A 23,970-nucleotide genomic window follows, 5' to 3' on the forward strand; every position below is an offset into this window, starting at 1 on the left:
TCAACCTGTATTTAAGTTTCAATGACACCGAATATAACCTCACTGAAAACTTTTGGCAGCCCCAGAAATCTTCCCAAAGCAAAAAACCTATATTGTTCTTCTCCCCACAAACCTCTTTATTCCCAACATCCAACAGCAACAGAGGTGCTCAGCTGCCAGCACCAAAGACCATCTTTCCACCCATACCTTTATGTCAACAGCTATTTCTTCATCTGTTTGAAACAGTGTAGACAAAATTTTTAATTAAATGTCAGGCTGTACATTGGGGAAGCAGCTTAGCCCATGGAAAGACTGTGCAGAGACCACGCCAACAGTTTCTGCAAAGCCACTTTAGAGAAGCTGTGTGTCAAGTGGACAAAAGAATGAAAAAATGAAGGAATGCTAAAAGGAGAGAAAGAAAGAAGCAGCCCCTGCTCAAACTCAGCTTATACGTCAAGCAGCTCCAAAAGAATTAATATTCATGTCTTTATTTTAAACCACTGCTCAGTCAGAATTAACTGCTGTGCTGCTGTACTGTCTGCCGTTCCCCTGAACAGCTCCTATGATGTCAGATTAACAGAAAGACTGCAAAACAAACTGAAAAAGCTTTAAAGATACTGCATAAATCACCTGCCCTTTTAAGCTAAGTGACAGACTAAATTCAGTCATTACTAACACTTCACAGGTGGGGAAAATATGTTGCTCTAGTAAGAATGAGTACTTTCACTGTTTGCTGTAACAATCTCTCTTACTTTTAGGGACTGACCCAGCCAGTGAAGTCAGAGCTAATACTGCAAGTCCTTCCTACTGGCTTTGGTGCTTGCTATCAGTGTGTGCTGCTGTGCATAGAAACACTGCAAGAAACAACCACCACAAAAATGTCTTTTTTCCTTCATCCTGCAAGAGACTGCCAACTTCTCCACATCCCATGGAGTAAGTGGTCTGTGTAAACCACAGTCTGAAAAAAAAAAAAAAGAAGTGAAAATATTGCTTCTGACGTTTTCTTCGCAGTCAGTCCTCTAAGGGACACTTTTTGGAGTGAGAAATTCTGATCCCCAGAGAAGCTGGGTATCTCGGCATTTGTTTTCCTTCTGGTTAAGAACAGAAATCTGAATATGCCTCAACAGCAGAAAATTGTAGGGGAAAATTATTTTCTAATACATTCACTTTACCTCAAAAGCAACAACAAAAAATTATCAGTCCTTTAATCTTCATTTTCTAAGGGTAAGAGTTTAAAACTTAGAAACAAGACTTGAAAATTAACAAATAAAAATATTAGTTCTGTAAAACGTGGAAATGAGTGATTTTATGTAGCCTGAATTCTTCCTTCCTTTCGTTTTCTTCAGAACCAAATGTTGCCATAATTGCCATGATTTGATGGAGTTTCATGCTCAGTGGACTTGTATCTTCCCAGCAGAAAACAGTTTTGAGATCTCCTGATCAGCACAATCTCCAAATAGTATTTAGAAAGACAATAGTAGAAAGTATTTCAAAGAACATTAACAGTGCTCACATGGAGTGGTGCCAGAAAAGTGTCTTAGAGGATATAGCCTACTTTACTAAATTATCCATCACACAGAGCACATTCATAGGATTGGGGTTTTTTTGAAACTTGGGGTTTGGGGTGGGTTGTTTGTTATTTGGCGGGGGGGTGGGGGTGGGTGTATTTTGGGGGGGGTTTTGTGTGGTGGGTTTTTTTTTTAATTTGGAGACTTTAATGGGTGTTGACAGCAAGCCCGCCAAGCAGCAAGAGAAACTTTTCTTAAAATATGCATAAAATCCTCTGTTTGCATCCTTTTACTAATAAAAGCAGGTACAGCTTTGCTGAAATAGTTACAAACGCATTTATTGTAATAAGTACATGATTTTCTTTTGGCTGCACAAGCAACACGCCTGGTCAGACTCAGCTCTGCCCCAATACTGCCCCAGCAACTCCATAGTTTACATACATCTAGATGCTTATGCATGCAAAATATGACACACACCCAACAGGCAGAATTTGAAGTTACAGATCTTAAGGAATGATGCTGTGTAAGATTTCTTAACAATACGTTCAGGGGACTAATATCAGATAAACACATACATCAGACTAAAGTGTGCTTTACCACCTAATTACAGAAGCTGTATTAAAAGTGACCAGAAATCTTTCAGATTCACCCCAAAACATGGCATTATTCATTCCATAAGTTGTTTTATATAATTAAATAGAATAAAGAACCCCTATAAACATCAACTAATATCCCCAAAGGAAAATTAGAAAAATAACTAAACCTTACAACACAGATAATCCTATACCTCGCAATACTTCCTACATGCCCTTGCTCAGGAAAGAGTCCGCAGTTGTTCAAACTGTACAGAATTATCCATAAAGCCAGATTCAGACTTCTGCTACACTGCTGGAAATCAAGGGACTTCGACAAAGGAACCACTCTGATTTGATGCCAGGACCAGAATCTGGTCTTATGTATTATGGCACCAATTCCTGCCAGTTTGTTGGAACATCTACATGGAAGTACAAATTCATAATGCCTCAGTCCATTATTTCTTGTTTCGCAAGAGTAATTAGATTAAGTCAGTATCTCAAATTATGCTGGTTTCCTCTTTGTAACGTTATCAAAACATAAAAAGATTAAAAATTGTTCTTTTACTAAAATTTGAATCAGTGATACATAGTAACTACAGTAACATACAGGAAAAAAAGGTGATGATGGTGACTAAATCAAAGTATACTGAACCTGACGCTGAGCTTTTTACACAGCTCGCTTCCCCATGCAGTCAAGGACAGAGATAGATAAATGCCAGAATACGTCCCAAATATTTGCGTTAACAGAAACTTGTCAGACAAATATTCAGGTTTTGATTCCATTTTGATACCTGTAAAGACCCGTTCTGCAAGTGCCTGTGGCACTTACTCTGTAAGTGATGAACGTCTGATGAAAAGTGGCAGCAAAATAAGAATCCTTCCCAGTCCTCAACTTTCCCCTATCTCGATCTCTGGCAAATTGCCAGTGGTTTAAATTAGGAGAAGGAATAGGGTAAAAATAATACCCTGAATTTATCTAGTACTTTTCCACTAGGGAAGTCAAAGGACATTTATTATTTTATAAAAATAAGTACTTTGGAGATCAGAATACAGGGACATGACCATGGTCAAAAAACTTATATTCAAATTGCAAGAGTCTAAAAATGTTCCATGCAAGTGGGAACCAAATTCTCTTTTTTCCTAAATATGTTTTAAGCTCTGTACAGCTCATGCAAAACAAGGACTATTATCCAATTCCCACTAACAGTCTAAGGTTGTCAGCCCACAACAGAACCAGAATCCAAAATACTCCTCTTTCCTTTACTTTTGGAAAAACTAAAATCCCACCGACAACGCTTTACCAAATCCAAGCCTGCTGTCCCATTTTTAGCTCTAATTCCTCTTATTCTTTCACCCTTTTCCCAAAATGGAAGATAAAACTAATTGTAACGGATTGTTCATAGACTGGATTTTCAGAGAGTTAGATGGCATTGCATTATGCCAAAAGAAAAAATATGAATAGGTTGCAGTATTGCACATTTGAAATTTATTATAAAATAGCATCTGTTCAGATGACTGTTCTCCACAATTGCATGTATCTTTGTTCTGTGCTCCCCGACAAATACAAACACCCTTTGCTTTGCTAACTGAAAGTCTCTCAGCAATGAAGCTGAACTCACCTGAAATCATCAATGCAGTGGTCACCCATCTTTTTTCCACTTAAAGAAATTTTTCTTACAAGTTTTCTTCAATAGGTGTGTGAACCTCTGTATAGCAAATTTAAGCCAGTCAACACTAAGCTGGCTTTTCTCAGTTACCTTCCACTGATGGCTTTAAAGCAGCCCATAGACTCTGCCTAGATAAATCATGTAATGCAGTCTTAGCAAATATCACTGCAACTGCTACTGTTGTAGGCAAATAATTTATTTTCAACCTAAACCTCACAGAAACGCCATTTCCTTCAAACAGCCTGACTGAAGCCAAGGATGCCTAAGCACGTATGACAGGCTCGAACTGAAAGACAGAGCACGCAGAGATCTTCAACGTCATCCTAAAGTCTTGTTTTCCATTCTTGAAGCCATCGACTCAAACATAATATTAAACAGAGTTACTGAAAAAAGTTATTGCCAGCTTGTTCGTAATTACTGGTTCCTCTTCCCCACCAAATGCATAGTGAAGAGAATGAGGGCTGTCATGGAAAGGGACTCAAATTGCAAGTCTGGCACAGCTAGATGATCAGGATGGGAACACAGAGCAAGCACACCCAACAGCCACCTCTGGTCTCCTCTCACAGTGCTAAAGCCCAAATACAGGCTAGCACCACACACACTTTATGGGAACTGCCTACCTGAGCCTTCTCTGATGCTCAGATAAATTGCTACACGCTTCATGAGAAAGGTGACCCGGCACACTCCTCTGACAGCTTTGCTTGATGACCGGCTCCATGGTGGCACACGCTGCACTCACTGATGCTCACGTACCACCCTGTGAACGTGGGCTTGCAGGAGGGTTTCTCTCTTGCCTGTACAAGCATTTCTTGAGTATTAGAGCTAAGATGCTGCAATATTTCTTCTGTACCAAAAGGTGATTGCCTTTCCCTACCCCACTCCCCACAAAGTGAATAGCCTTGCACATGTCATCAGGCCAGTCAGCAGAGTTCAACTGTATTTTAGGCTTGTGGTATGGACCACTCTGCTCTGTGGTCCTGGGAAATCAGAATAGCTGCTTTCTCAGTTAGACATCCTCTGGTTTCACCGTTGTGCCCCCACCTTTAACAAAGATTGATGTGACACATACAGTTTGCTAAAGTAGCAGTACTTTTTTTTTTTTGCATGCCTCCAGAACACAGCCTTGCGGGCAACACTAAATTGTTGCTTAAATCCATTTTTAACCTAGGTAAATGACTGCTGCATTTAACATCATGTAAATAAATCCCCAGGTAAAAAAAGCTTTCAAAAATCACAAAACAAAATGATGATGTAAGGTCACATTGAAGATCTTTCTCTGGATGTTATTTACATGACAGACATGAAGTTCAGTGGCTGATTTAATGCACAGCGGTTATACCCTTGGACTACTTATAATAAAACATATTGGGGCTATTTTCCCACCTTAAAGGCAATTTACAGTGTATGAATAATGAGTATTTTCTGGAGGCAGGGAAATAGATCATTTTCCCTAGGAACACATTTAGAAAACAGCTTCCCCTTCCGTCTGGCATGGTGCCTCCCCAGCAAGACAGAAATGGAATTTCTGAGACCTCTTTATGAATAAGCAATAAAAGACTCATGAGATGGGATAGTTTAGTAGCTTCCAAAAAGGCATGTCAACTGGAGACAGAGAGAGTTCAGGCTGCGTACCTCGGTTTGCACATGATCTATTGCCTCCTCTGCTACAGGAGGAGAGCGCCAGTTCCCAGCATAAACAGCTCTCCCCATCTTACCTCAAGAAAAACCTGTCAGGAAAGAAAGAGCCTAGCAAGTTTTTACTTTGGCCTTTGAAGTTCTTCCTTGGCTGACTGATGCTCGCCCATACATAACTAGAAGAAAAGACTTCCATTGTGCCACTCTTTACACCAAGCGTATTATTCTCCAGACAAAAGCTTTCGAGTCTAACTTTTCAACACACCTCTCTTTAGGGTGTACTGTTTCTAAGCCATAAAATCTTTTTTGTTCATTAAAAAAAATAGACGGCTTTTCCCCCTCAGGCAATCTACTCTGCTTGTTAGTTTTTTGTATTGCTTTTTGCAAGTGGATACCACAGCCACACAGCACTTCGCAACAGAACAGCCAGTTCTCATCCTCAGAAATACAGTATTTTTCCCCAGCATAGTCTCCACTGGCTTATCCAGCCCAGCTTTAAACATGAAATACAACCATTGTAGGAACTCCCTGGTTTTAGACAAGACCTGGTGAATAATCGCTCTCCCTGAAAACATCTCCAACATCTGGCAACTTGCTGCTATTTGCAGGGTCTGTGCGCTGGGTCAGGGCAGGGATGCAGGAGCAGGGCAGGGGGTTAAGCAATGAACATGCTCAGCACCTGCTTGCTTTCTGCCTGATTCTAATCAGTATTCTCCTCTCATGCCCAGGAATGCTAGAATTCCCCAGTTTCCTCAAAAAAACCCAAAACTTTTTCCCCCTCAAGGAAAGGGGGGGGGGGGGGGAGGTGGTGAAAAAATCCCCGACCAAATTTCATTAAAGACAATGCAAGTCTTGCCATTACATTCAACAGGCTTTTTCAAGGTTTATGAGAAACCTCACATGCTTGACACTATTAATTAGAGGAATTAGTGTTGTTAAAAAAAACAAAACACAAAACAAAACTCAAAACAAAACTCACAATTTTACCCTTTAAAACACTGACTGTAACAATGCCATTTTTCTTGAAACTCTAGAAATCAGTAAAAACTATTTGTATCAGCAACTCTGGAAATCAAATCTTGCCTTACTGCAAGTTGTACTGCAGTTGAAGTTCTAAAAATTTTTCTTTTCTTTTTTTAAGACCTGTTGACAAGTTCAAGCCAAGTTGATAGACTATCAACTGGAACTGGCTCCTCAGTTTTTTGGCTCATAGCTTTATGTCCAAGTCACTAGACTATTTCTCTGTCAGCAAAAGTGTTTATAAAAGAAAGTACAGATTTAATTTTAAAAAATTTTAAAAACAAACCAAAACAGTTCATCTCTAATCAGTCTGTGTAACACAAAATCCCACCACTGAGAAATGCATTCTGTTGCATAAAGATTTTGAAAGCTACAGTTTTAAACTATAAATAGAAGCAATATACAAGAGAATGTTTAAAGCATGGTATTTGTCTCCTTTTCCTGCTCAGTTCATATTCCTATTTTAACAAGTACATTAGTAAAAAAAAATCCAATTTAAAAAGAAGTAAAATGTTTTAAGCAGCTATCCAGAAGTTATGATCCGTTCTTAGTGAATGCAATGGCAACACCCAGTTCCAGAAAAGAAAACAGTCCGAGACCTGCGTGCCCAGTCACAACCACATAAGTTTCAAGCATGGAATATTTTTTTAGAACCAAAGTTTATTTGCATGTATTATTGAATAGATTTTCCACACCACATATTTGAGAAAATTGTAGGCTATTCACAGGAAACCCAGCAAAAACAGTGAAAAGTATGTATCATTAATTGCTGTACTCCAGTAAACACACTGCGGCTCACAGCCTCAATGGAAACTGAGGCAACACCTCTGAATTCATGAACTTAATCCCAGACCATACTAGTTATTGATCTGCTTTTTCTGTAAACAATAGTAATAAAAGTATTGGAAATAAAAATGCTGAGTCTTGATCTACTTCATCAAAACGCACTCACCCGCTGCTCTGAGCCAGGGGTTGCAGCATTACTCTGTTCAGTTAAAAAGCGCTCCACACCATGGGCCACTGGACCAGAGGCAGTCGCTGGCCCCTCTACAAACAACCTAGGGTTCCCCAGCTCTGCAACCCCAAAGGCTGGAAGCCCAACTGCTCTTCCAAAGACAGGTTACAGTCCTTTCTAACCACAAAGCATTCATTCTAAAACATCATTTCATCTGGATTTGCAGTTTCGACAGCTGAGCTATGGCAGTTGAACCTGTACAGCAGTTTTTATTTCTGTATCTCAGACATTTAGAAATACCATTCTGGGAGGGAGGAAAGTATCGTTGGTACCACTTCTAACAAAAAACCCCACACAAAGATAGAAAGAGAAGATTTAGCCAAACAGAAGCAGCTGACACAGACAGATCTCCTATACTCCAGCCCCTTCTCCACTGCACACACCGCCAGGATGCACAGCAACAGGAGGGGAAAAAGAAAAATTAAGGAGAGCATAGGAAGCAAGAAACAGCAGCTTCTTCCTGCTCTGGGGGATCATGACCAAGCAGAGGCAGAGACCAGTAACCGGGGAGGGGGAGCGAGCAGTGCCGTCTCAGCTGGCTCCAGGCACAGGCAGCGCAGAGTCTCTCTGAGAAACACAGAGCAAATTACACCAACTGAAACCAGCTCTCTTCCAAACCAAACCCAACTCTTCTAGCACTAATTTTGCTACGACCACTTTTCTCTTGTTTGTTTGTATTTAGGGGTATCACTTACTTATAAACACATTAGTCACAAAGATCACTCTTTCCTACTCAAAAAGAGTATTGAAAAAGCTCCCTCATCTCCCCCCAAAGATGCAGAACCACACTCACCACAACCCAGCCAGAAGACTGTTAGAGGCTATGGAAAGATGCCTCTGGCAGCCCCTTTCCTGCAGCTGTGGGAACTTCAGCAGCAAACCAGCACCAGCTGTGCAAGTGGGGGGAAGCCATTTAGCCCAAATCCCTGGGACCTAAGGCATCTACTCAAGGAGCTGAACATCACCAAGTGTAAAACACCACCTACAAAGCACAACTGTGACCACATCTCCACCTAGAGAACACAACAGTCCTGTGGAAGCTTTAAACTTCACATTTTAAAAAAAAAAAAAAAAGAAAAGCACTTATAAGGCTCCCAGAAGAAAAGGGCAGAGGCAGAGCAAGGAGCTCCCCGGCTTGGAAACAGGGTAGCACCAGCTCCCGCCTAGGCTGGGAGCCACCCCTGAACTGAGGGGTACTGCACCCAGCCCTGAATCCCTGCAGGGCTCTCCTCGCTGTGGCAAACTCGCGCTCAGAGAAGCACAATGGGTCTTTTAACCAAAGGATCTGACCCGGCAAAACTGGTCCCAGGCACCCCAAGGGCATGCCACTCCTCAGAACCCCTGGGGCTAAAACGGGAAGAGTAACACAGCAAGAAAACAAAGTGCATCCAAAGGAGTTCCCATTTCGCCGTCCTGGGAAACCCATCATTCTGCATGCCGTCCCAGTGCTAGCCAGTGGCCAAAAAGTAAGTGCCAGGTGGCCTATTTCATTAACAGAGTGACTTCTGCATGATAATGCCCAAGACTGGAAACAGATGAGTTCCTACTCCACTCTTTGATCACCTGGAGGATCTCTTTTTTCCCCTTATAGGACTCTTCTGGGGTGTTTTATTTTTTATTTATAACTACCCTTACCTGGATTCAGATACTAGATGTATTTAGGATTCTTTTAATATTCACTCTAATTTTTTGTCTCTGATTTACTCTTCCAGGGCTGACAAGTCTGTTCCTGATGTCAGATTAAGAGAAATATTTATGTCATCAACCATCACTCCATCTTTTCCACTGCCAACACAGGAGAAGTACAGTAAATTTGAATCCTGGTCTGTTTTAAGTTCTTCCTTGGTCAAGTGACCTCTAAGAGTTTGGAGAAGAATCCTCTTTCTGCCTGTCACAGCGTAGGGTTTGACAACCCTTCCAATTAGAGTTCTTGATTCCTTTCCCAAAATTTCATTTGCTGTGTTGATTAGGATCAGAGGTTGAGGGGAGGAATGCAGTTTTGGAGGACAGAGCACGCCTCCCCTTGCGATACCCTTCAGCCAGGGAGGAGCCAGAAATCAAACCCAGCAAGCAGCCCTCTGCCTCCCGTCCTGCCGGGACTGATGGAGCAGATTGGTTGCAGAGCTGCTCACAGCAGAGGGCCAGGGTTTTCGTTTGCCTTTTTTTGCTAAATCATGTGTTAGAAAATTTTTAAGTGCGGTTCTCTAAAACATCTCTTTTTAATTTGCTCTGCTTGTAACATTTTAACTACGCTTACTTGCCATGTCAGATCTCTTATTTAGCAACAAAAATAGATGTTTAGTGCTATAAAGTCTTGCTAAGTCTGAGAAAGCGAATGAGTTCCCTCAAATCTGAAATGTAATTAAACTTTCATATCAGGGCCAAATTCAACCCCAAGTAACCTGCATAGCCCTTGATGAGAGCAGGGGATTGTTCAGATGTAAATGACAGCACAATCTAGTCCCAAGAAACTTTTTAAACATAGAAGGAGAAGGAAATATTAAAAAGATAAACAAAATGTCTGCTGTATGCAGTCATTTTGCATTTTCACCAGGAGAAGTAAGCCTCCCAAGAGCCTGCAATACTTTTCACTGCTTGTGTCCACGCTGGGCACCACCAGCTCGGCGCAGGCTGGCCCCAGTCACCTGCCCTGGCACACACAACATGCAGTTTCTGCCAGTCTCACTGCTGTTCGGAAGAGGTGGACAAGCAGTTAGTTTTAAGGGCTTTTCAAAAGGTAACACTGTATTTGTTGGAAAACAAATTGTGGGTGCTGAAGCAACAGGCGTTTGTGTGATTTTCTGTATAGCTGCCAAATATTTCAGCATTTTTGCTTGATCCTGTTGATTTAAAAGGGAGCAGGTCCAATCAACTGTGCTAAACCTGGGATGAACCCACAGGGCTTTTTCCTAACTGCAATATCTACCATACAATCTTCTAAATAGATTCCTAAATGTTTTCTTCTATTATTTTCCAGTTCCGCAGACAGCAGCAAAGAACATAGTTAAGCTACATACCATACATGTAATAGCTACCATAGGCAGCAACAGAGGTTACAGCGTACGATGCCTTTTTCTGCACCGCATGTATTAAAAATTTAAAGCAAAATGTACAGAAAAATTTGTAGACCTCCATCCCTCCAAAATACTGCACCATAAATGTTTAATGACTACTCACTTAAAACATCACTCCTTGTGTAAACAGTCCTTAGTCAGATAACTTTTCTGGCTTTGGTGAAACTATTAGAAGTGGGTGAGTTAAATTTGCAGGATGGCAGTTGTTTGAAACTATCCCTTCTTGTGTGCAAATACCCATGATCTAATTCAGCGTTTGCTCATACACCAGTGTCAGTCCACCAGCTGCAGTGGAGTTAATCTTGATTTATACCTTGGTAAATTAATTTCCTGAGGGTTTTGGTTTTTTGTTTTTTTTCCAAAACCCATACTTTGCAGGATTTCATTGTGAAAATGAGAAAATAGTGTACTTCACCTTTCATTTTCACATTTCTTTAGCTAAACATTTGCCACTTCCCTTTTTTCTGTTAAAACGCCTCCTTTCTGAAAACAATTTATTTTGCTGTTCATGAAACCAGTGCAAACCTGACTTCCAGCTAGTTCTGTGCAGGTTTTTTCTTGCCACTGAGTCTGACTGGAGGGGCTGGATAGGTGTCAGAGTCCTCATTCGGCCACTGTTCCCCCCGGTTCATGCTCCAGCTCTTCGGCAATTCACACCAGATCAAGCGACCAGCCCTTAGGTCAAAATGAGAAGGAAGTCCTGCCACATCATCTTCAGTAAAAAGTGATTTTCTGTAGAAGCATTCCCTGCTACCCTGTTAGCCTAGTTTCTATAAAACCTGTCTAGATTCATCTCCACCTTTCCCTGAGCCAGTTAAAGATGTAGAGTTGGAAAGCAGTTTTAAGTCCAATTTGGTTACACTGAGTATGTTGGTGCTACTGCCTCGCTGGGGGTATATGGATTATACATGGGTTACACTTTTAACAAAGAAGGGAGTAATTAAGCCAGAAGAACTGTAGTTATTATTGCTTTTCTGGGCTGGTATATGGAACAGATCCTGATTATATTGGCATGAACAGTCCTACTCATTTAAATAAGGTGAATAAGATTTGACAGGGGCTGAATAAGCTGTCTGCTTGCAGAAGTGTCAGCTGCAGACAGTTTACTCCTCATACGATTCAAACCACAGTGATCTATGTGACATTATATCTGATAAAGGAATTACTACATAGTCATTTTTGGATCAGACATCCAACATGAGGCATATCATAAATACAAAAATCCTTAAGACAGGTCCTTATACGGACTTGTGCATGATATAAACATTGGTCAGGTTTGGCAGAAAGTCTACATCCAGGCAAATATTCATTAAAAAAAAAAAAATCAAAAGGTAGAATGTATATCACTCTCCTCACCACAGCTCTGCATGGAAACGAACAAATTGAGTTCATGGACTTTAAGGAAATTTGTACCTAAAATGCTTTCAAGGAATTTTAGCTGTTACTCTGGGGCAAAATGTCTCCTGAAGTAGCTGAGTACTTGTAAAATATGCACGGACTGATATTTTATTCAGAGATAACCAGGCAAAACAAAAACAGAGTGTATTTAAGAAAGGGAATGAGAAAATGCCTATTAAAAAAAAAATCTGGTTTAGCCCTTTACTCTGCTGTTTGTCACTACAGCAAAGGAGGCTCACCCACATGAAAATCAATGTGACACCAGGAGAGGCTCTCCGGCTTTACCAGGCTTCTTACTACTGTTTGTGAAGCTAAATTTCTGTGTCCAGAGATGCCAGTGGAAGCAGCAGGACCTGGATCTAATGCTCACATACCCTACAATTCAGATGAAACTTCATATCATAATTACAAGCCAACATAACACATCCAGATTGCACAGCCTCTTCTACTGAGGATGTGGTGGAATATATTTTACTATCTCTGAAATAAGTATAGCTTTCTGTAATGCAACAAGGAACCGATTATTCTCAAGGACTCTTGCTTGCTTTCCAGCACAGCCTGGCCGATCCAGCTTTCCCCCCATTTTTGAGGAGGGGCAATACAGCTATACTCATGATGCAAGTGAGGTCTATAAAATCAAAACTGAAGAAAATGCACAAAGAAATGCTGCAAGCTCGTTCATGTCCCCTTTATCCTGAGAGCCCAATCTGGAGAACTGGCTGGCTTCTCAAAGTCCCTTTCTTTCAGTGGCAGCCCTGGACCATTTATCTCCTATGTGATTTGGTATAAAAAAAACTTTTTTTTTTTCTTTAGACTACATTAATCAAAAAGATTACACTCAATAAAATTAGTTTCGTTAAAATTCAGTGAAATACCACATATTTTACCTGTTGCAATAGTAAAACTTCAGTGCATTGTATACTAAAAATAAAATAATTCAAACAAAACCAAATCCAATAATGCTAAACAAAAATCCCCCACAAAACTGTAAGAGCATACAGTGCATACATGCAACAGACCATGCAAAATAAGGATTCCATTCAAATTTCACATCTCATTAAAGACAATTTGGCCATTAATCCATACGGGTTTAGGAGCAAAGAAGGATTTTCCAAGACAGATAAACTGAAATGATCCTCCTTTGATCTCCGAGGTTAAGAATCAGCGACAATGGAAGATGAACAACAAGGGGCAGAACTACTGGCCTTTTTATGTGCCACAATGGCATCAGCAAACAACTACTTAATCAATATTTGGCCAGGGACACTGAAAACTTCCTTTTCAAATTTTAATTCCTAGTTGTAAAACAACTGTAGGGCAACCAGCAAGATAAGACATTAAACTGACTGCTTAATTGCCTTTTACTGTCTTACTAGTTATATATGCACGTTCTTAATAGTTTGTGAATCTTTATTTACTAGGATGAATAAATGACCTGTCAACAATTACATCAAATTCCACTAAATAATCTCGGCGCATGACACACTTTAACTCTAATGTGTCCTCAGTGAGTTTTAATTTCATTACGCTTCACTTTTTTTTTCTAGGCAGAGTGATTTAAACTGTATTAGTTTAACAGCATGGGGCAGGAGTACTCCAGGGCAAGTAAAATGCTGCACTCACACTACGCTAAACAAGGTCTTGCGGTGAATTATGTTACTGTACATCATTTTTATTAGCCAGAGAGCTCAGCGTTTGGGGAACACTTGGAAATATCCTGCATTTTTATTTATATATTTTGTTCTTTCTCTAGCCACATGTGTTTGTTATGTAGGATTTAAAGTGACATTTACACGGAGAAATTCACATTGACTGGCTTGCTCTGATTTATTGCTTTGCGTTTCACTCAATTTCTTCTTAAATTAACCAGAGAGCACTTTGTAGTTCTGCTTCATTTCCCAATGCAGTTTTATTACACAGCCCTGGGGACTTGTGATAATTTATCACTATCAACTTTATTGGCTTCCCTCTTCTAAACCCTGTTCCAACCCTTATCAATAAGTAAACCTAATACCAAACTAAACCTTCCCTGAGTAAGTGTTAGATAAAAGCGTCGTCTTTGACTGATACAATAGAGAATTACTATCCAAAATCAGACCCGGAAAATAATCTGGTTTAAGGATTTCATCAGCATCAACTTTTACTTTCAGCATTAATTCCTAATTAGTTTTTTATCTAATTAAAACTTCTGTCTGTCTGCTGATTCCATCGCTACCTCTGTGTAAACACAGATACAATGATCATTGCCCTCGATGAGAGTTTTGCCAGACACTTTCACTCGGGATTAGAGTCACACTCTTGCTTAGTGGGTACTTTCTATTAACAGAATAGAACAAATTTGGGCCCCAGTCCTGCTTGCCCCAACCCACGTGAGTAACTTTACACACATGAATAGGCCCTTTGAGTGGGACTCCTCGCTGTTACCCGCATATGATAGCGTTTGCAGAACTGGAGGTCTGATACCTGATCCAGTAAACCTAAACGTGAGGATTTCCCCCAGAGCTGCAGTTGCTCAGCACATTACAGAGCTGGTTTCAAGAACAGCCTGATCCCTACCATGGTAAATTCCTACTGACGTCAAGGATTTTGCAATCATAGGAGAATCCAGAAAGCGAAAGATAAAAATCACATTTTCGGAGCAAGTCCTAGCCACACCGAAGTTGACTGGCTGTGTTTCTCACCTCAGCCTTTCCAGAATGACACTGTGTAAGTCTAATCAATTATGGAGACTTTCAGAGCAACCAAATCAGATGCAAACTTGGGTACAAATTCAAGTAAATCAACTGCTGTGTGTGAAGCAATCCTGGTATTTGCTAAAATAACATTTGCCCTTGCTCTAGAGGCATGCACTTAGAAGAACTGGAAACGATGGCCACAGCGGTTCTGTTTGAATAGGTGCCGACTCTTTTTAAGGTAAGGAAAGCCTTCCTAGGATGGTGAAACACACAAACCCGTTAATGAAATCATGATTTCAAGAAAGGGATATGATGTTATCTATATATTGCTTCAGAGAGCCGCTGCTAGACTGAGTAACACCCTTTCTTCCCGCTGCTGGAAGTATTACTAGCACTTACGTACAGCGATTAGCGTGCAGTTAGTCTGACAATCAGCACTCTCCTCAAAGTCCCCCAGCTTGCCTTCAAGACAGGAGGGCACAGGCTGCTCCTGGCATCTCTGGAGCAGCAAACACTGCTCTGAAGTCACTCAAAACACAAAACATTTAGCACCTTTCTGAAAATGCTCAGCATGCTGGGACATCACACTCTCACTTGCTGGTGAGTTATTGGTCACTGAGGGTCACCAGTTATTATTTTTAGCTCAGAATAATGATGATTTGGAAGCAGGAGCCTGGCCCAGAGTCCCACAGTGATGATGGGTCAGACAGAGGAAACAAAGCTGTATTGGGTTTGCGTGGCATCACCCACATTGATTTGCACTTGTGCGGCACCTGGCTTTTCTACCCAGGACTGGACTCCCACACGATATGAGGAAAGAAAGGGGGAAAAGACAGAAAATACTGTTTGCACTATCTGCCTTGAGCCAAATCCTGGAGTCACTAGGAGCTTTTCTTAGTTAAGCACTGTTTTGTCAGCTCTGAAAGCCTCAGAAACAAAATTCTGTTCAAGTTACAAGAGCTGATTTCTTAGACCTGCTAGTGACCAAATATGTAAAGTACCATATGAAATTCCAGACTCAAGAAGATAATTGCCTCCAGCCACAGTCATCACATTTCATTCAAGAAGTGAATCTTTACCGGGAACACTGAGCAGGGGAACATACTGTGCTTCTCAGCACAGTATTTCACACAGCGAGTAAGTCCTCTTACCACTGCACCCTAGGATGGGACGCTGGAGCAAAGTCACGACAAGCCCTGCATCAGAAAATCACAACCAAAATCTAACTCAGCATCTGCCTCGACCCGTGCTCCGGCCACTTACCCAACAGTCTACGATGCAAAGATGAATGGGATGCCTCAAACTGGTCTCTGGTGCCTACATGTTAATCCCGTCCCTTAATAAACTGCCTTTATTAGTCTAACAACCTAAAAATAACTGGCTGCATGATACTGACCAACCCTAATCAAAACATCTGCAAGCCCATCTAGCCTGAGCTACCCTTCAGATCATGTGCCACCACTTCAAAGCCTGCGCATCAAGTCAGTAATTGTAACATTGCATCTAAATATTTAAGCTAGGGGCTGGTAGTCGCGTGTCCCATTTACAGTCAGCATCTGTCCTCTAATTCCATTACAGTACAAAGCAAAAATGTTTCCCAAAACTCGCAAACAGGAAAAGCATCACACAGCTAGAGAGGCAGCAGCAGCTTGAACTTTCTAGCTGCTGAGCAGGGCTTTTGTGCTAAGGTCCTTTTTTTTTCCCCCCCTTCAAACTCCCCACATACACACACAAAAATAGGGGTGGTGCCGAAATTGTATTAATGTGAGCCTCAGGCACACAGAAAAAAAGAAAAGAGGAAGGGGAGGGAGAGGGGGGAAGGGTTTGGTCCAAGATGAAAGTAAGAAGGAAATAAAGGAGGCAATTTAGTCTGCTGTAGCCTGAATTGCTCTCAGTACAGCCAAGGGTAGAGGCTTGGGATGAGTAGGGCCCTTTTTGGACGGGTGCGCATGACTGGGGGAGGATCCGCCAGGACAGGGCCCGGGGGCCAATTCCGCCGGCCGGGAACAGAGGCCCCCTTTGAGGCCGGCCGGGGGGGTCCCGGCCCCAGCCCCAGCCCGCGCGCAGCGGGCCCGAGGACCAGCTCTACACCCCATCGTTTGAGCGCTGAAAGCCACCAGTTTCTGCCAGAAAACAACAGCTATCTTATGAAGCGGGGAGTTATCAGATTAGTCAGCAAACCGTGCCGCGCGTAACTCCAGCTAAAGGTACAAGCGACTCCCTCTTCTGTAGCGGTTATGCTAAAAATACGCCCTGATGTGCCATATAAAGGCACAAAAGTTTCTCTTTCATGTTCTTTATTTATGGCTTATGCCTTTAAGAAAAATATAGCATGCATGCAGAAATACAGGCATGCTATTATAGAATTATAACCTTCCTGATAGGCATTGTGACAATCGAGGTTTTCTTTAAATATATATCCAAAATCAGGGTAGAGGGTGACACTGACAGAAATGCTGAAATACAGCAAAGTGGGCTGCACCTGTGGCATCTGTAAACACCAGCAAGAGAATCAGATTTACATGTCCGTGGACAGAGGCTGAAACAGAATCACAGCAGGGCATATGAAAATTTACCTACACTTATATATGTGGTGGGAGAAATCCCAAGCCACATGATACACTGTTTCTATTGTACATTTTTCAAAAATACCGTATTTCTCTTCTCTCTAAACCCATTCTGCCTTAAGTACTCCCCAAATCCCAAATCTTGAACTACCATTAAAATTACAACAACTGTTATCCTTGCCCTCGGAAAAAATGCTTCTCCCTGAGCCACCCAAATGCCCACAGTGAGGAAGGGATTTCAGGCAACATCAGCAGATGTCCAGCACTAGATGTGTGCTTCCAAGCAGGACACCGATTCCGCACTCCACGCTCAGCCACAGGACTTGCTTTCTGACCTAACAAAAAGCCCTCCCTTGCATCTCCCTGCACCCATGATCCTGCTACGAGGATACCTTGAGCCCCTGAGACCAGAGCTATAAAAATTACTCGAACTAGAACAGATTCCAAAATACTGCACTTTTTTCACACCGTAACACAGAGGACTCCCATGGAGAGCCCTTGGCGGTGAGCTGCCACACGAGGGTTTTGCTGCGCACCGCTGGGACAACCTTGGGACATACTGCAAGCAACCCAAGTGTCAGAGAGGGCATCCGAGACGTCCCATCAGCAGGCACTGTCTGCCACACCAGGCCTCACGGCCAGGCTGGTGGGCGCTGGCAAATACAATCCTGCAGCATCAAAATTGTCAGGAGCGCTGCCAGTTATTTCCATAAGAAAGCAAGATCTGACCTGATGATTTTTATAGACGGGTGAAATGGAAGCTCCTCTGCTGGCAATGGAAGTTGAAGCAGAACCTCTTTTTGTTGGCCAGGTACAGAAAGTAGTGGTGGACTTACTTTATGAATGTTTTTTTGTTGTAACAAGCTCTCCAGTGTGTTGTCCCTAAAGTATCACACTATACATAAGGCGTATGTATGGTAACAAATCTTTTCTTGAGCAGCAGCTCTCTCACACTGCAGCATCCCAGCCACTCCAGTAATAAGATTAAGCAACAGCTTGCTAGTCAGGGAGGGGGAGCAGGCGCTGCTGCAGGGAAAAGCACGCTCTCCCTCCAACTGCCAAACCTTCCCAGGCACTGCCACAGAACAGACAGGATTATCAAGCTGCCGTTTGCACAGAACTGCCCAGCCACGTTCATCCAGCAAAAACCTGCGTGCGCAAGGACAGGATAGGGCTGCACTACCCCAATTAGTCAGGGGGAATTTTGCTACTGACTGAACTTGGAAGAAGTGACGTAGGACACTCACGTCCACAGAAAGTGAAGGAGAGGGTACATCTGAGGGCAAAACGCAGCCTCCTCATACGACCGTGCTGGGGGGCACGAGCGAGCCCCCGTTCGCAGCGAGGCACCGCCAGCTCCAATGCTTTTCCTGCAAGAGTCTCGGGGTTCCCCCGGGCTGGAGGGTGGCAGGCACTGATTTACAGTAGATCAGGAGCGCTGCTTTAAAAAGCAGAGAGTCAAAGAACAGGGAGAGTATTTCAAAGAGAAGTAGAGGGGTGGGTTATACTGATAATATTTTCTCTTGCCGTCTCTATTAATTACTTTTTGTTGCATAAAGCAGGGATATTATCAAGGCTTTCCATTCTTAATCTTTCTTGAGAAATTCAGGAAGGCAGAAAAGCTAGATACTTAAAACAACTAGGGTGCTGAGTTTAGCTATTTTTCTCTTGGTGCACGTCCCTCTCAGAACAATTCTCTGTTGCAGGAGGTTCTGGGGGAAACTCTGTGACCCATAGTACAGGGGCAGCTAGACTGGGCAATCAGACTGTGCCTTCTCGCCTTAATCTATGACTTTGTTAGCATCTTCTGCGTGTTGTATCACACGCATCCATGCAAACACAGACACACAGAAGATGAGGCTTCCCTGAAAGTTTTAGTAATAGAGTTGAAAACTAAGTTTGGGGAGTGTTTTAGTGTTTGTTCCTACAAAACAAGGAGATACCCTACTTTTAAAGCACAGGTTTCAGTTGTCCTTCTTGAATGGCACCCAGTATCTCTAAATGTCTAGAACGGCTAGAAACATTTTCTAGGTAAAAACAGCTACTTTTTCTGCGGTGGAGAGTCCATAAAACTGCGTGGAGCATCAGCTATTAGGGGCTCATTGAATAATTCATCCCTCATTGCAAGCCCATAATGTCTTTTCTCGGCCTTTTGTGGGGCTGTTTTCTCTTCTTTTCTCCTTGAATTATAAAAAGGTTGCCTTCTTTTGTTCACTTCAAGCTGCTGCTAGCTGAAGCTTTGTCTGTGCAGAGCCAAAGTGTGAGTTTCAATGGACTCCCCCCTCTTTGTTTTCCAAGTTCATCTCCAAGTGTAGATTGTGTATAGAAGGCCTTCTTTGTAAAAGCTGGAAAAGTTGTACAAATGTTTGACCAGCTCATTTGGTACTTTTGTCTCGCCTTCACCAGTGCCTGTGCTGGGCAGCCACTTCCACGCACAGGCCGCCCAGCCGGGCCCTCGCCTGCCCCTCTGCTCGGGCCCAGCCAGGGAGCTGGGCACAAGCGCAGCGGGGGCAGCAGCTGCCCCCCGGAGCAGCCCTTCGCCTCCGCCTCGGCCAGGCTGCAACCTCCTCGCAGCCCCTGACCAACCACCAACACAAGCTTTTACCAGCAGTTTTAAGAGGAGAAGAAACGAAACGCGGCGCCCTGCCCACGACTGCAGAGACTTGAGGCTCCGCAGCCTTTGGCTACAACAGCCCCTTCTCTGCAGCTGTGGCTGAGAGCTGCAGCCCCGAGAGCTGCAGCTCCTCGCCCTACACCTCCCGCCGCACTGGCCCCCGGACGGCCTCCGGGAGCAGGGGAGCGATACCCACCAGCACCCCGAGCTGGCAGGGGCCGGTCCCAGGGCTCCACGGAGAGCGGGGGGGGGAAATAGGACTTTACCTCTTTCGCTGAGGATGCCGTCAATGCTGTGCTTGGCCTTCTTGTCGCCTTCCTCCACCTCCTTCCTTTCCAGCTCGGCCTCCTCTTCCTCGCCTTTCCCAAACTTGCTCCGCAGGATGCGGCTGATGGAGCTCACTTCGGGGGGAGCGCAAAGCTGTGACCTGGCTCGTCCCCAGCAGCCCCCCGCGGCGACCGGCCGCAGAGCCGAGCCCCGCACCACTGCCGCTGCCCCGCGTCCCCCCGCCCCGGCCGTTGCCAGTCGGGGCTTTCGGGGGGGCGGCCGCCCGCTCCCCTCCCCGCGCGATTTTTCCCGGGGCACTGTCCCGCACCGCGCTCCAGCACCGGCACAGCGGCCCCGCAAGTTGGTTTTGGTTTTTTTTCCCGAGCCCGGGCAGTGGGTGATGAGAAAAGCCCACGGACACCCGCACAAACACCGCCCCGGCTCCGTGTGCCCCCCCCCGCAAACAACCCACGGGCACAGGGAGCTGCTCCCCGTCTCCTGCTTCCCAGCTCCGGGTCTCCAGCAAGCCCCGAGCCGTCCTGCGGCAGCAGCCCGGCGGGGAAGCGCGGGGGAGAAGGGGGGGGGATGCCGTTGCGATTTAATTGAAAACACCCCCGCCGAGCGCCGGAATCCTCTCGGGACGCGTCTGCCGGTACCGGCGTGCTGACGGCGACCGCTTCATGGGCCCCAGCCCGGCCCGGGGCTCCGCTCCCGCCGGGTGCGGGGCTCGCCCCGGGTACCGCGCTGCCCTCCCCGTACCGCCCCCGGCGCTCCGGGCCGTGTCCGAGCCCCCCCGCCCCGTACCTGACGGCACCGTGTTGCGGTCACACACCCCGTCCTTCAGCAGCTTGTCCCGGATCTCCCAGCTGAACATGCCCGCGTTTTCCCGCTTGTATTCCTCGATTTTCTTCTCAACGTCCGGCGTCGTCACCTGCTTCAGTGAAGACAAGGCGAGCGGGCACAGTCTGCAGCGCCGGACGCGGCCGCGGGAGCCCGGGCTGCCCCCGCCGGCACCCCCGGTGCGGCCGGAGCCTCCCCGCCGCCGCCGCGCCGCCCCGCACCGCCGCCAGCGAGAGCCGACACCGGCCCCGCTTAGAAATCGCGGTATAAAACACCCCGAGGACGGGCAGCTTAAAATCAGAGGGACATAATAGGTAACAACGGGCCCGCCTAAGACCAGCACCCCCCGGGTTAAACGAAACTTCCCAGGAAATCCTCCGGGGCTATACGGGAAAGTGGGATCGAGCCCTCAGCGAGGAAAACCGCCAGTGAGGCAGCACCGGCGGCCGTGCGGCCGAGAGAAAATCCCGGGGAAGTTCTGGGTCGCGATTAGCGGAGGGCTCCGTGTGAGCGAAGCTCCGAGTCAGTGAAGTTTCAGTTGAACAGAGTTCGCAGCGCCAGAAAAAAAGTGGCGTAAGAGAAACGCTGAGCGGTCCCAGTACCAAGAGGTTTCTTCGATGGCCTCGTGATTTTAAAACAAAGCCGAATTCGAAGAGAACAAAAGTCCCCCGGCTGGAAACAGCCTTTCGTTCGGGTAGCACGCTTATTAAAAAAATATCTCTAGTCCTAACGCCGAAAGGGAAACTTTAGCATTGCTGCTTTACAAGCAACAAAGGGAAAAAATCTAGGTGCAACTTTCAACAGAAACTTAAGCCTTTACTTCGTTTTTGTGGAAAAGAAAAGCTACAGTAGAAGGAGGAGGCTTATCTTGAGACAAGGATCCATATTTGTCCGCATTATTGTGAGCGCAAACTTTTTAGCGGTGTAGCTATAAATACACGCAGCTTTGGAGCGGACAGAAAAATAAACAGAGCAGGAGAAGGAGCAGTGGCTAGGCAGGCAGGCAGACAGAAATACAGGTAATTTTTTTTCGCTTTGCAACGAAAGAAGCGAGGGCCCGATCCCGCCGCGCTGTGCAAGCCCTGACATCTGACCGATCGCTTCCCCGCTCCGTCCCGGCAGCGCCGAGCCCACCCGCGGCTGCCGCGGGACTGAGCGTGGGGCATGCGGGGCTTTGGACGGCCAAGCCTTCACGAAACAACCCCCTTCTCCCTAGTTTCGTTTGAGAAGTTATTTTTTCAAAATTGCATTTTCTTAATCAAAAAAAAAAAAAAATCATTGCCACGAAACTGCAACAATATTTTTTAAAGCCTCAGAAACTTTCGGAGCAACAGGCGGGGACGCGGCAAGCGCTGCCGTGACCGGTGCGTGTCTGCGCCCACCCCCGGCCCCCGCACGGTCCCCCTGGCCCTCACGGGGCTCCTGCCTCCCCGCCTGCAACCCCCGGTGCCGGCCACCCTGGGCTGAGTCCCGGCTGGGCCCCGCTCCCCGCCGCCGCGGCCGGGGTTTGCCCGGCTCCGGGCGGGCGCGGAGGGGCTCACCTTGGGCTTGCTGCCGCCGATGGCCCCCGGCCGGATGGAGCCCGTCTCCTGGTACCTGCAGAGAATTTTGGAGACGCAGCCGTGGGACACTCGCAGCTGGCGAGAGATGACACAGGGCCTTATGCCATGGTGGGCCATCTCCACTATCTTGTGTCGGATATGGTTGGGTAAAGGCCTGCCATTGATAAACACTCCTCCGAGCTGATTGACTCTGCCCTGGCCTAGAGGAGTAGAGACTAGAAAAGGAGGGGAGGGGAGGCAGGAGGGGGAAATGGCGTTAACGTCTCCTTCGGATCCTGCTGGGTCTTTTTTTTTGTTACTGTTGTTTGTCGTTGCTTTTCTGTAAGGCAACTCGCCGCCACCCGCCCCGCCCGCCCAGCCGCCCCGCAGCGCGCCCGGGGCCCGCCGGCCCCCGCGGAGCCCTGCGCTGCCGCCCCGGCGGGCAGGGGAAGGCGGCGGGGCGGCTTCACCTGTTGCGCTCGCACCGGAGCCGGGTTTCAGGGCTTGCCCGACTCCAGCGGAGAAGCGGGGAAGCGGTGGGGGAAGCCCGCGGTCTCCCCGGGCGGCGAGCGGGCCGGCCCGCGGCTCGGCCGCCCCGGAGTGCAGCGGTGGGAGCCGCCGCAGACGCCCGTCCTCCCCCCGGGCAGGGGCCTGCGGGGCTCCCCGGCGCTGCGGGGCTCTCGCACAGCCGCTGCCTGGAGGAAGAACCACCGCTTGCAGCGGCCCGGCCCGCCCGGGACAAGCCCTCGTTTCTAAAGTCCCTTTCGATTTCGTTTATTTTAATTTTTTTCGAACTTTTCCCCCACTTTTTTCTGACTTTGGGCTCCCCAAATCACTGCCCTTCACTCTGCTAAAGCGCTGATTGAGGGCCGGCTGCGCCGCCGACCTCCCGGCCGGTTCCCCCCGCTTCCGCCGGCCCGAGGGGAGGGCCCGCTCCCGGGGTACGAGGCCAAAGCCGCCGGCCCGCAGCCGGGCCTTCCCCGCACCGGCCCCAGCCATGCCGGTGGCGGGACAGGGCCCTGCTCCAGCCCCCGCCGCGGGACGGCGGCTCTGACAGCCCCGGGGGTGTGAACCGTGCGGGCTGTCCGAGGAGCCCTCCATGCTCCGGCTCTCGGCGGGCCGGGGGGGCTGCTTTGTGTCGGCCTACCGGCACGGAGCAATTCTCACTTTTCCGAGTGGGAGCAGCCCGGGCGCGGCCTTACCTTCCAGCGGGAACCCGCTGCGGGGGTAGTTCTGCCCGGCGCCGGGTCGCATCATCCTGGGGACAGCTCCAGCCAGAGTTGTCATCGCGGCGGCGGCCCCGCAGGGTTATATCCAGGTGAGGGCTGGTCTAGGAGAGATCCGCGCTGTCAGCGGGTCCCACCGAATCAGGAGCAGTCCCGGGAGGGGGTGGGGGATGCCGCCGGGGGGGCGGGGAGGAGGCAGCTCCGCCGCTGCCCCTTTGTCAGTGACCCGCGCTGCCCCGCACCGGGAGGGCAGGGGCCGGGGCCGGAGCCCCGCCGAGCGGCGAGGCTGGGCGTGGGGGAGGGAGGGAGGGCGGACGGGCGCGGGGGGGGCTAGTTGGCGGCGGCGCTGTCCCCGGTGCGGCGGGGAGC

The 23,970-nt window shown here is 46.5% G+C and overlaps 1 protein-coding gene across 4 annotated transcripts in view; it reads right to left on the minus strand.

The window, feature by feature from the left end:
- The window catches only part of PAX3 (paired box 3), a 78,218-nt gene extending 54,556 nt beyond the window's left edge, over positions 1–23,662 (minus strand). For 2 of the 4 annotated variants that reach the window (XM_059822562.1, XM_059822560.1), the window contains exons 1-4: positions 23,578–23,662; positions 22,376–22,611; positions 20,799–20,928; positions 19,994–20,128 (exon numbers count right to left, since the gene is read on the minus strand). In XM_059822562.1, coding sequence (XP_059678545.1) covers positions 19,994–20,128; positions 20,799–20,928; positions 22,376–22,611; positions 23,578–23,662 — 586 coding nt within the window. Of the gene's footprint in view, positions 1–5,091; positions 5,101–19,993; positions 20,129–20,798; positions 20,929–22,375; positions 22,612–23,577 lie in introns of all 4 variants that reach the window. The other 2 variants (XM_059822563.1, XM_059822561.1) reach the window with 2 other exon arrangements.
- Between the last annotated feature and the right edge of the window lie 308 nt (positions 23,663–23,970).

Source organism: Gavia stellata, chromosome 11 (genome assembly GCF_030936135.1).
Source record: "Gavia stellata isolate bGavSte3 chromosome 11, bGavSte3.hap2, whole genome shotgun sequence".
In the NCBI taxonomy this organism is placed as follows: Eukaryota; Metazoa; Chordata; class Aves; order Gaviiformes; family Gaviidae; genus Gavia; species Gavia stellata.